Here is a 12736-nt window from a genome sequence, read left to right as displayed (position 1 = left end):
TTTGTTGAAAATCAATTTTTTATTTAACTGAAAATTTAACTATTCCTTTCTTTGTTAAAATTTGATCTTTTTGATTTAAAAATTCAACTGTTTTGTTAAAAATTCATTTCTTTCCAGATAGAACAAGAAATGTGGCAACATAAAAAAAATGTTGAATCTTCAAACAAAACGATTAATTGCCTGCTGAAAAAAAAATATATCAATTTTCAACAAAAAATGGAAAAGCTACATTTTAAGTTACAAAGAATTAGTTTTCAGGCAAAAACAAAAACGAATTTTTAACAGAATTGTTCAATTTTAAACTAAACACATATAGCACAACAAATTTTGAGAAGATTATTTCCTTAAAATGGCAATCAATCAGAAAAAAATGTCCGGTTTTCAGGAAATATTGCACGGTAAAGTTCAGGACAGTTCGGAAGAGTTATTTATAGAAAATTATCTTATGAAATTCAGAAGTTTGCAACCAAAACTGACCATTGATTTAAATGTTAATTTTTTCTCGTCGAACCTCATTACTTTTCTTTTACTTTGTTTTAAGACTAAATGATGAACTTTCATTATAAATTTGAATTTTCGCGGAATTTGAACTAAAGCAGCTAGCGCTACCTAGCAACTGGCTATTGCTCGTTGCGAACTTCAATCTGTCGAACAACCTAACCAAACTTTACATGCGTGAATGCACAAATAACTGCGCATGTCATATATCCTTTTTTTTGTGTGTGGTGTTTGTAGTCGTTCATTAACCGAAGATGGCGGAGGACTTTAGTGATACAAATTCGCACGAAATTACGAAAAATCACATTACACAAAGGTGCAAAAATCAGTGGGTGCGTCTCAATGTAGGCGGAACATATTTTCTAACTGCGAAAACGACTTTAACGAGGGACCCAAACTCGTTTCTATATAGATTGTGCCAGGAGGACTCTGACCTGATCTCCGACAGGGTTAGTTGACATTCCATAATTCCCGCGATATTTAAATTTAGGGAACAAATTCACGCATTGTTTTTAACAAAAGACAACAACTGATAATTCTTGAAAATCTACGTGCTTATTTCGTGATAGAAAACCTGAATATTTGGGATTAAAATGGAAAAAAGGACGCCGAGTTTGTCCTCGCTTGCTAAGAACACTTTTTTTCATTTTTGTCCTCTTTCACTCGTCATTCAGTGTGTTTATCAGTATGATAAATAGAAGACGGAAGATTTCCTTCATTCTGTTCAAATAAACTACATTGTAGTTGTGAAATTGTTCATTTTTCTGTTTGTGTATAAACTTGTTGTGTTGACAGGATGAGACTGGAGCCTATCTTATAGATCGTGATCCAACTTACTTCAGTCCAATTTTAAATTACCTGCGACATGGAAAGTTGGTTATCAATAAAGACCTGGCGGAGGAAGGTGTTTTAGAGGAAGCGGAATTCTACAATATCACCGATCTTATTAGGCTAGTCAAGGAAAGAATTCTTCTGAGAGACACGCGACCGATGCGCGACTCCCAGAAACTCGTCTACAGGGTCTTGCAATGCCACGAAGACGAGCTCACGCAAATGGTTTCCACGATGTCCGATGGATGGAAATTCGAGCAGGTAAACAACCAATTTGCTGAATTTTTCATCTTCCAGACCTCGGACTTACCACACTATTCACAATTTTGTTACTATTTCGAGAAAAAAAAGACACTAGAGACATTATATTCTCTCAATTGTCCGCTAATGTCACTATTTCTGTACTTTTCCTTGAAAAATATCTTTTAATATCTTCGCCAATGAACTAAAATTGTATACCTGCCATCTCAAGTAGGTAAATTTTCAACCAAACAGATAATTTTTCAACACAGAAGGTTAACTTTCTAAGAAAAAGATTAATTCTCAACACAATAAATATTTTTCTAAAAAATAGTTACATTTTTAAACCAAAATATTAATTTTATAACAGAGAAGAAGAACTTGCCACAAAATATATAACTTTTTGACCAAATAAATAAATTTTCTACAATATATATAAGTTTTCAAGTAAATAGTTAAAAGAATGGATGTGATGCTAATACTATTTATATTTGATCAATTTTTAGTTTATATTTTTCTTCGTTTCTAAAAACTTTTACCTTGATAGTTGAATTTTTTAAATAAAAAAGATCAATTTTTAACCAAAAGTAAAGTAAAATTTGTATTCGGTAGAATTAATTGTCAATAAGAAAATGAATTTTCTGCACACAGTGTAATATTTTACTAAATTTTTGAATTTCTAAACAAAAAAAAGAAAGAATTTATTCAGCGAAACATGTAAAAGTTTATATTTCCACAACAGAAAAATTTAATTTAAAATAAAAAACAGTGAGTTTAATCAACAAAAACGAATTTTTAACAATATTCTTGAATCCGTAACTAAAAGAGTTGGGTTTTTAAACCGAGAATATTAATTTTCAACAAAAAAGTTAATTTTCAGCCAATCAGTTGAATTTTTAACAGAATAGTTAAGTTTCAATTTAAAAAATTAAATTTTTAATTAAAAAATCCGAACTCTCAACTAAAATTATAAAAGTGAATTTTTAAACCAAAAAGATCAATGTTCAACAAAATAGTTGAATTTTCAACTTTTGAACAAAATTGTTGAATTTGCAACAAAATAATTACAAGCAACAGCAATTAAATTTTCTTCTTGTACTTATAAGTTTGAAACTGGAACATTTTTATGACACTATTCTTACCCAATTTTTTTAATAATTGTTGACACTATTTTTGATATCTGAAGTCAGTCCGAGGGCTGATCTTCCTTTCTATTAATCGAGAACACCAATTGCAGAATTTTTTTAATTCTTAAATCTACAAAATGATTCGATTCATAACTATAGAATATGCTACCGCGAGCAGTGCAAGTTTTTTTGTAACTTGCAGAATTATCTGTTATAATTAATGTACAAATTAAATTTGAATAGTAATTGTCATTATATTAGGCATATTATAAAAATTAATTTTAATTTTTTTTTGTAAATATATACATTCTAAATTATATTTAATTAATCTAAAAATTTATTAAAATTTTAACGAACCTCTATCTCCTACCTTTTCTTAAATTAAGAAACGACACTAAAATAAAACCAATAAATTGACCTCTCATCTTAAAATTGGTAAATTAAAACAATATTTTATTTTAAATTGTTTATTTTAAATTTCCAAAAATTGGGTATTGGGGAAAAATTGTCTATGTTTTTAAGAAATGAAAGAAAATCATCAGGCATGTATTATGAAAGTAAAAAGCATAATTAGAAATTAAAAAGAGAGGAATCTTCAGGTAAAAAATTATTTTAACAATATATTTTGTAATTTATTTCTTACCGTCACTTCTTACGAATTATTTGAAAATGGTTTAATTTTAATAAAACTTTACTAATTTTTTCGGAAAAACATTCCCTACATTCTCTATATTTGTTTAAAAAATGTTTTCTTTCCAAAAATGGTTTTAACGAGTTCAGCCATAGAAAAATTAATTTTCAAAATTGGAAATAGTAGAGGCGTAGAGAATATTTTTCCCTACAAAATCAGATGCAAAAAACATGGTGGAAATCAATGTTTTTTGTAAGTTAAAAAAGTATTCCATTTAAAATAATTTTTTTAAATTTCAAATTACATCATTGGTAATATTATTTTGATTCTTAAAATCATAGAGAAACTTTTTTTGTCAGAGATTTTTTTCACAAAAACTAGCTTAAGTTCTGGACCTAGACAATTGAACAAACCATTAAGTTTAAATTTTAATTTTTTGATTTTAGGGAAGTGAACATTGTTAGTTGTAAGTTTTTAAATATTCGTTTACCTCGTGCAATTCAAATATAAATAAAAACTGAATGTTATTACTCAAGGAAAGTTTGTTGAAATAAGTTATAATTTTTTGTAATATTTAAAAAGCACACTTTTTGCATTTTTTTAGGGAAAATGAGACATAGCTGATTGTTTGTGAAACGAAAAAAATGACATGATTTACAACCGATGTTAATGCAATTTTTCGATTAAACACAAATTCAATAATTTCAAGAATTTAAACTATTTTCCAAAAACCATCTTTTTATTTTTTGGAAAATGTAAGGACTATTTTGAGTAGATCTTAAATATTTTTTCTTTAAATATATACATTCGATATAATATTTAATTAATATAAAGATTTATCCCAATTTAAAACAAAAACCTCAGGGTTTAATTTTAAAATGTTCATATTTAAGTATTTTAGTTTTAATTTGTTCATTTAAAAAAATGTTAATAGGGCTTTGACGATTATAAATGATAAGTGTTTGAAATTAAGCTATTTTTATTTTGTGATATTAGACGATTTATAGACTATTCAAATCCAAAAATTTGTGAATTATCATTTGTACATGTAAATCTTTAAAATATAAACCATTTTTCATTAAAGATTGTAAAAAATACATGCTATATAAAATGCAAAAATATTTATTGGAACAGTAAGGTCTCCAGAAACGTAAAAAGTATTGACATCCAGGAGAATATTAAAATTACGAAAATAAGAGTTTTTAAAAAATATATCTTACCAACTAGAATAAATTATTTCTTAAATTATGTAATTCGTTTCAAAAATTGGTAGATCTCTTCATATTTAAAAATTTTATAACCTGGATTGTGTCTGCGCGCGAGCATTTCATAAAAAAAAATTATTTCTACCTATTTTAATGGATTTTCACGACTTCCAAAGATTCTAATGTATTTCAAGGGATTTCTACGGCTGTAGGAATTTTAAACGATATAAAGGACATCACAAATTCCAAAGGGTTTTAAGTTATTTTAAAAGATTCCAAAAAATGTCAAAAGATGTCGTTACAAAAAAAATTAGAACTCTTAATATTTAAAAAAATTTGATGAATTTTAAAATATTTTATATATTTAATATTAGAAAATAAAAATCCAGGGACGTAAACCCGCTCGCATTTTATTTCAACGGTTTTTCTTGGATAAATTTAGCGAATAATTTTAATTTAAGTTTAAAAAATTGCAAGAAATTTCATTTCAATAGTTTATAGAACTATTAATGTTTAGAAATTTGTCATTATGCATTTTTAAATAGTTTGTTTCTAAAATTTCAAAATAAAAATCCCGGGACGTGAAATATTTTTTAATTTCAGTTTGAGAGCATTGAAGATTATTATTTCCAATTTAAATTAAATATATAAATTGTAGCGAGGATGAAATAATAAATCTTTGACAGTAATATTTAATTATACCTAAAAGTATCGCGATTTAATTATTAATGAAGACATTTTTAGAATAGGAAATATTCTTGATTATGAGAACGATTTAAAACATAAAAACTGTTTATTTCACTTTGATGTTTTCTCGCGCTTTTTTACATCGCCCTAAATGGGTTTGTATTGGCCTAAGTATGTCCTATCTACAAAATAAATTCTTGAATGGCAGAAATCGTAAAAATCATTGATTGTTATTTAAAAACTATATAATTTAGTTTAAAAAGACCATTTCTTTTCGAAATGCAGAAACTAAATATTAAATTTTCCCCCTTTTTCGTGAAAAATTATTCTATTACCCTTTTTTCAGCTCTTTTCCGGCTGTGATCTCTGTGATTTAAATCTCTTCTTATTATAAAAATTGTTTCAGTTAGTAAACATAGGTTCCCAGTATAACTATGGCAATGATGACCAAGCGGAATTCCTTTGCATTGTGAGTCGGGAATACGGTCCGAGTCAATTAGCCACTAAAGAGCAGGAATCAACGGATCGCGTTAAGGTAACTCGTCCAAAATAGTTACAAACAAATCTGATTTTTTTTTGTTACGTTATTATTACTGACGTAACAATGTCCTCTTCATCGCACACTAATTTTAAACCAGTCTATTTACAAGACATTCCTGTGTGTCACATTTATTTGATTTTTATTTAATCTAAGGTAACTCAAGATAACGCTTTTACAGTTATTTTACACATTATATTCCTTGATTATTAAAAGGGTGTCTACCTGACCGAGTGCTTAAATGAGTATTAAAATTGTCTTGATACTTTATCACTCAGTTTGTTCAATCGCGAACTCAATCGCGCACATTCAAACTTTTATATTAATATTTATCTGAAATTGTAAATATATATCATTTTATATCAGGTGAAAAGATTTACTGTTTTAAAATAAAAATATATAAACTGTTATGATTTGGAACAAGGGATTTCGGAAGAAATATATGTAATTTTTAATGTTAAAAGGGATTTTTTAAAAAGAATTATAGTTTTGACTCTAAAGAGAGCATTTTCAAAAAAAAAGAAGATAATTCTGAATTGGTTCGGGAAATTTTCCAAAAGAATTATAATACTGTCTTACATCTGGATTTAAAAAATAAGTATAATGAAGTAACATTCTGACATGGAACAGTGAATTTTCAAGAACATTGGTAATATAATTCTGAATTATACTTGGCTTTTAAAACTAAGTATAATTCTGACTTGGAAAAGTGAATTTTTGAGTAAATTATATTTTCGAGTTGGTGCGGAAAATTTTCCGAAGTAATATTGAATGCAATTCTAAATTAGATCATAGAATTTTCGAAAAAAAATTATTATTTAGATGTGAAACAGAATTTGCCAAAATAATTATAATTCTGACTTGGTACAGAACTAGATGAACAGCAAAATTGGAATTGTTAAGGAAAACGGAAAAATATTATGTAAAATCTATAATCACCATTTTGAGATATAAGAAATATTCACTCCTGAGCGGAAGTATTACTCAAATGAGGCCAAAAAACCTTGATTAGATAAAGTTATCCAGTTTTGAGGAAACAGAAGCGCTAGTTGACAATCTCAAAGTCACACTAAACAAAAATTGAAGCAGGCTCGGCTGCAGATTGTGATAAAAAATGTAATCTTCAATTTAAATAACAAATAAAAACTTACTGCGAAGATATTGAGTTTCTAAATGAGAATAAAGAAGTTGTCATATTTCGAGTAAATCGACCAAGAATTTTAAGTTACAGTTTCACAGGTTTTGAAAATCGGCTATAAGAATAATAAAAAAATCAATAAACGATAACAATTTTACAAAATGAGAATTCGAAACAATCTTGTGACAGCAACCTGTATTTGATTTTTTAAGATTTTTTTTTTAATGAACCCGTTTTCGAAAAAACATTAGTTATCTAATTCTGTACTGCTACCCTTCAATTATAATTTTAACTTCAAAGCATATTTCAAAAGAATTATAATCCTGACATTTAATACAGAATTTTTCAAAAGAATTAAAATGCCGGGTTAGGATATATAAATTCCAAAAATAATTTAATTACCAGACACGAAAAATGAAAAATTTTCCGAGAGAAAAGCGGAAATTTAAAATCATCCGTCTGGTAGACACTCTGAATAACTTTGGAAGGACTCAAGGGATAATTTTCTTCGTTAACAAATCTTAAAACAGTAAAAAAAATAATCAAAATAATCCCTTACGTCTTTCGGGTACTAAAATATTAGTGGGTTGATCAATATATATTTAACTACTCATATGTATTTTGAGAAGGGTCTTTTTGTAATTTAGTCAACAAGCCACACGCATAACCTTTCTTGTTTTAAACTGAGGATCAGTTAATCTGCATTTTTAAATTGATGATCTGTTTTATTATTTAGGATTCTCATATTAAAAGGGCAATTTCAAATCATGAGAAATTTGAGTAGAATTAAACTATTCGCAGATGAACCGATTTTCAGTCGTTTTAGTTCTGATTTTGTGTTTATTGTCGTACGTTTTTGTTTAAGTGTATTGTGCTTCGTCCATATGCGAGTTAGAAATAATAAGTGCGGCTTGTGGTGTAAATGCGTTTAAAAAACGCTCTATTCTTATTTACACAAGGTGGTTGAAAAAATTCAGCGCACGAAGTTTCAGAATTTAAATATTATAGATTGATTCATAGAAAAATTAACTTTCCCTATTTTTATCATTTTTTATCTACGTATTTTTCGTATACAAAAGAGTTTTAAATAAGTGAAATATTAGAAAAAAATGTCAACCAATTTAAAACCACCTTGTATTATTTTGCACTAATCCAGAAGCCGTATGCGCATGTTTTATCTTTTATAATTTTACGTAACGTAAGTAATATCATTGTACAGCATGCCGTTGATAAAATAAAGAATTTTTTCTTCCACCGGTTTGGTTAATTTCTGCCCTGAGTTCTGCATGTTTTGCATGTTAATATTATTGTTTTGTGATGCGTTTTATACGTTCCTTTTTATTTTCATAAGGGCCATGCTAAAGAACTTTCTCTGAATATTCTTCACTAAAAAAAAAGTAACTTAAAATTTGAAATTTTGTTTAATGTAATTGGAATAGAAGAAAACGTGTGGAGAAATTTTTTCAGCTGCTAAACTTGTCATATTTGGGTTAGAAAAGAAATGGTTGAAGGGTCAAGTCGACTAATACATAATTTAAAAAACGCTTGCATTTGGGATTTTTTTTGAGCGCATCAGGGTTGGAAGTTTGCGTATTTAGCGAAATTTTGCGAAAGGACTATTCTTAAGTACTATTACAATTTTATAAATAATTAATATTAACATATAAGACGTTAAAGTTTGAAAAATGATGAAAAGTATGGATCTTGTGTTTAACTTAAATCTTTAATAATATTTGGCATCAAGGCTAGAAAAAAATCTGATGTATCCTTTATTATTATTATTATTATTATTATATTTCATACACAAGCACTATTAGTTTTTGTAAAATACAATTGGTGGTGAATTCAGTAGTTACGTCGGTGAACAATTTTGATCTGGTTCTTTTAAACTAAACTGTATTCATGATTAAAATTTTAAAATTGAAAGTAAGAGATTTTGTTATTGTATTCAAAAATTGAAATACTTTATACTTATGTGTTGATGAATTTATAAGTTTAATAAAAATTAAGCTATTTTATTTATTCACGAAATTTCATGTATTTTGATATGAAAAAATTCTTTTGAATAATTTTGAATTTGATTAGAGCGAAGTTAAAATACTGAAATTTGTTGAATCAATTGGACCGAGCAAAAAAAAGGTTGTTTTACATCCGAAAGCAGTATTAATTATTGTCTTGTTAAAATTTATTTCTAATTATCTTAATTTAAAAAAAAACATGGTCTTTACCCTGCTAGGAAAACCTGGAATTGCCCAAGAGCGTGCATATTTTTTTTCGTAATTGCAAGATAAAATTGAATAACAATAATTCTTCATTTGTAAAAGTAGATTTATGTTACTGTATTTAACTATTGTGATCAAAATTCGATTTTTATTTGTTTAAAATTAATTTTATCAACTGATAATTTAACTATTCAATTTTTTGTTGAAAATTGATCGCTTTTAGTTGAAAATTCATGTATCTGGTTACAAATTAATGTATTTTGTTGAAAATGCATTCTTCTTAGTAGAAAATCGATCTTCTTGTTTAAAAATTTATCTTTTTACTTGAAAATTCAACAGTTCGTTTTCAATTTTTTCTATATCTTGACCGAAAAATCTTTCTTAGTTGAAAATTCAAGTTATATTCTAAAGTTGTATATTTTGGTTGATTTCGCGCTATTTTTTTAAATAAAAAATTACCATATTTTTTGGTTAAAATATAAAGGACTACATTTTTCGTTCAAAATTAATATTTTTTGGAATGAGAATATAATTTCTTGGTTTAAAGTTAAATTCGTTTTGTAAAAATTAATCTTTTTCGATGAAGATTTATAATTTATTATTATCGAAAATTCATCTTTTAGTTGAAAATTAAGCTATTTTGTTAGAGCTTCGTTTTTTCTTTAACTAAAAATTATTTTTTTTTAACTCAAAATGTAACTATTCCAGTTGAATATTTCATAATTTTAGTTAAAAATACATCTTTGTGACTGAACCTTCATTTTTTAACTAAAAATTTATTCAATTTTTAGTTGAAAAATTATATAATATTTTTAGTTAAAAATTCAATTCTTCTAAAAAAATGCATAATTTTAGTTTAGAGTTCACATTTCTTATTGAAAAACTATTCTAGACGAAGATTCATTGTTTTTGTTTGAAATTTATCACTTTTTTGGTATTGTAAGTACTTTTTAAAAATAATTATTTGTTTTTTTTAAAATAATTTTCTAAACTGAATATTTAACTTTTCAATTTTTGTTTGACAATTTATATTTTTTAGATAAAAATGCTGATATTTTGTTAAATTTTTTTTTTTTTTTTTTTTTTTTTTTTTTTTTTTTTTTTTTTTTTTTTTTTTTTTTTAGTAGAAATTAATGTTCTTGCTTGAAAATTAATTTTTTTGGTTTAAAAATTCATCTATTATAGTTGATTGGTGAAAAATCGTCTTTTTTGGTACAAAATCAATCTTTTTGTTCGAACACTTAACTATTTGGTTAAAAATTAATCTGTTTTAAGTAGATAAAATACAAATTTTTTGAATTATTATTCAAATTCATCAATTTTATAAACAAAAGCAAGAAATGATTATGTTTCCAGTAATATTTAATCAATCTATAGTGCTATATTTAAGAATATCTTGTAATATAATTTGTTAAAGTTTTATAAATTATGCATGTCAGTTGAATCTCTAGAAACTGAAAACAATTTTAATTAAAATAATCTCACGAAACTTTACAAGTGTTGAAAGTCGATTTAAAAAAAAAGCGAAATATTTTTATAACTTCTACTATGTTTTTGCACATTTTCAAAAAAATTATAACCTGCACAAAATGTTCTTTTCAGTTCCAAATTTTATATAGTTTTTTAGCACAAGAAACTTTGTTTTCCAAAAGTTCACCATAATGTGTTGGCCCATAGAAAAATCTTTTGGAATTTTCGAATTCAACAACCACAAAGTCGACATTGTACTGATAAAAGATTGTTGTTCTTTCCGATACCAAACAACTTTTTTGCTTGTCTCAAATGGTTCAAATAATTTCAGAATTGTTAATCCGCCCTATTGTTGACCGTTCACTAATCGAAATGAAAAACACTATTATTTTAGGTTTTTAATCCAATGATTTGAACATTGCTATGTTTTTAAGGTGGTTGTCGTGCTAAAAGTAAGATATCTGAAAAAAGTGTTTTTCTATGATTTTAAGAATTAAAATATTATAAATTATGTAATTTCAAATAAACAATATTTTTGTATGAAAAATGTTAAAATTCACAAAAAATTGAATTTTTTCTGACCATCGCTTCTTAACAATTTTTGAAAAATGGTTGCATTTTAATAAATGACGGCTTATTTTTCCGGAAAAACATTCTCTACAGCTCTACTGTTTCCAATATTGAAAGAAAATTTTTCTATGGCTGAATTAGTTAAAACAATTTTTTCTTTAAGAAAATAATTATATTTTAAGATTATTTAGTGATTTTAAAAATTTGAAAAAGTAGAGTTGTAGATAATATTTTCCCCGAAAAATAAGCCATCATTTATTAAAATGCAAACATTAAAATTAATTTTTTCTTTTGTGAATTTATAATTTCATCATCAAAAATAATTTTTTTAATTGAAATTACATCAGTTATAATATTTCGTTTCTTAAAATCATAGAAAAATTATATTTCCAGATATCTGACTTTGGGCACGACAACTAATTTAAGTTGAAATGCTTTCAAAATATGATTTTTTTATTTTGTACGCTATTTAAATTCTAATATTTAAAACTTAGTTAGCTTTTGAAATGTAAGTCTCTCCAATTGTGTTGCTTTCAAACTAATAACTTTTAAGTTTTCTATAACTTTGATATAAATTGTATAAAAATTTTAGAACCCTAATCAGGATTGTGTATTATTTTCTAATAAGCTGGAGTCGTTGGGTTCTATTCTAGGTTCTGCAGCAGAAGGGTTCACGTATGTAATCTCTAGTCCCATCCTTTTTGTTGTTACTCCTCCCTTTGAAAACGTTTGCGACGACAAGACGAAGACTAGTTTCTATTGATTTATTTTCAAATTAATCTCGTGAGATGCGCGCAATAAATTTTCTCGAGCCCCTGTCGTCTGCTCTAGGAAAATTGCCCTTAGAAAAAAATGTGTGACATAGAAGAATTAATCAAATTGCGCACTCGCCGTACATTGGACTTTAGTGTAAAGGATAAAGGATACAAGACACAAAAATCCGAAGATTCGTCCTCGCTTCGAGAAAACATCAGTGGACGAAAAATCGAATATTTAGTTCTTACAAAGGTAACAGAATCTCGACTAACCCATGAAATTAATGTGATTTTGTGCCTGCTGGGAAAAAAATGTTTTGAATGAGGTATTCCAAGTTGTGAGATGCAAGGGATGAAATCTCTCTTTTTTTTAATCAAGCAAGTAAAAACAATTTTTGGTTCAAATAGTATTTGGATATTTTTATTTTGCAAAAACTATTCAAGTGAATGATATAACTTTTTCGTCGTTCTTATGATTGAATTGAATAGCTTTTCAAAAATCAATTTCCGAATACGGTTTTGGTCAAAAATAGTTTTTATCGAGTAATTTAAAGAATAAGATTTCATATCATGTAAGATTGTTTTCCACGTTCCGGTCATCTTGGACTTTATAATAACTTATTTGGCCGGACTTAAGATTTGAATTTATCAATGAATTTAATAGATATTTAAACTTATAGTATTTAAGGCCGAAATGTTTTTCGTACGAATTTCTACAAGGTTAGGCTTGGTAGCAGAAAAATATTAAAATTCTTTAGTTGGTCAAAAAGCTAATTGTTAGATTTTATTAAATTGAAAGAATCAGTTTAAATTAATATGCAGTC

At 26.4% G+C, this 12736-nt stretch overlaps 1 protein-coding gene across 1 annotated transcript; it reads left to right on the top strand.

The window, feature by feature from the left end:
* The first annotated feature begins 739 nt into the window (after positions 1-739).
* Positions 740-12010, top strand: LOC117169569 (BTB/POZ domain-containing protein KCTD5). The gene is made up of 4 exons (XM_033356001.1): positions 740-947; positions 1294-1590; positions 5626-5754; positions 11811-12010. Exons 1-4 carry the CDS (start codon positions 753-755, stop codon positions 11838-11840), a joined length of 651 nt encoding a protein of 216 aa, XP_033211892.1. The 5' UTR covers positions 740-752; the 3' UTR covers positions 11841-12010.
* Positions 12011-12736: the final 726 nt, after the last annotated feature.

The sequence above is a fragment of the Belonocnema kinseyi genome, chromosome 3 (genome assembly GCF_010883055.1).
Source record: "Belonocnema kinseyi isolate 2016_QV_RU_SX_M_011 chromosome 3, B_treatae_v1, whole genome shotgun sequence".
In the NCBI taxonomy this organism is placed as follows: domain Eukaryota; kingdom Metazoa; phylum Arthropoda; class Insecta; order Hymenoptera; family Cynipidae; genus Belonocnema; species Belonocnema kinseyi.
Note: the sequence above shows the minus strand (reverse complement) of the source record. Positions and strands in the feature narration are given on the sequence as shown.

Excerpts from the sequence above, each read along its gene's own strand:
- LOC117169569 (XM_033356001.1), top strand. The coding sequence starts at position 753 with ATGGCGGAGGACTTTAGTGATACAAATTCGCACGAAATTACGAAAAAT. Across the intron at positions 1,591-5,625 it reads ATGGATGGAAATTCGAGCAG|TTAGTAAACATAGGTTCCCA; the intron begins GTAAACAACCAA and ends AAATTGTTTCAG. Across the intron at positions 5,755-11,810 it reads AATCAACGGATCGCGTTAAG|GTTCTGCAGCAGAAGGGTTC; the intron begins GTAACTCGTCCA and ends GTTCTATTCTAG.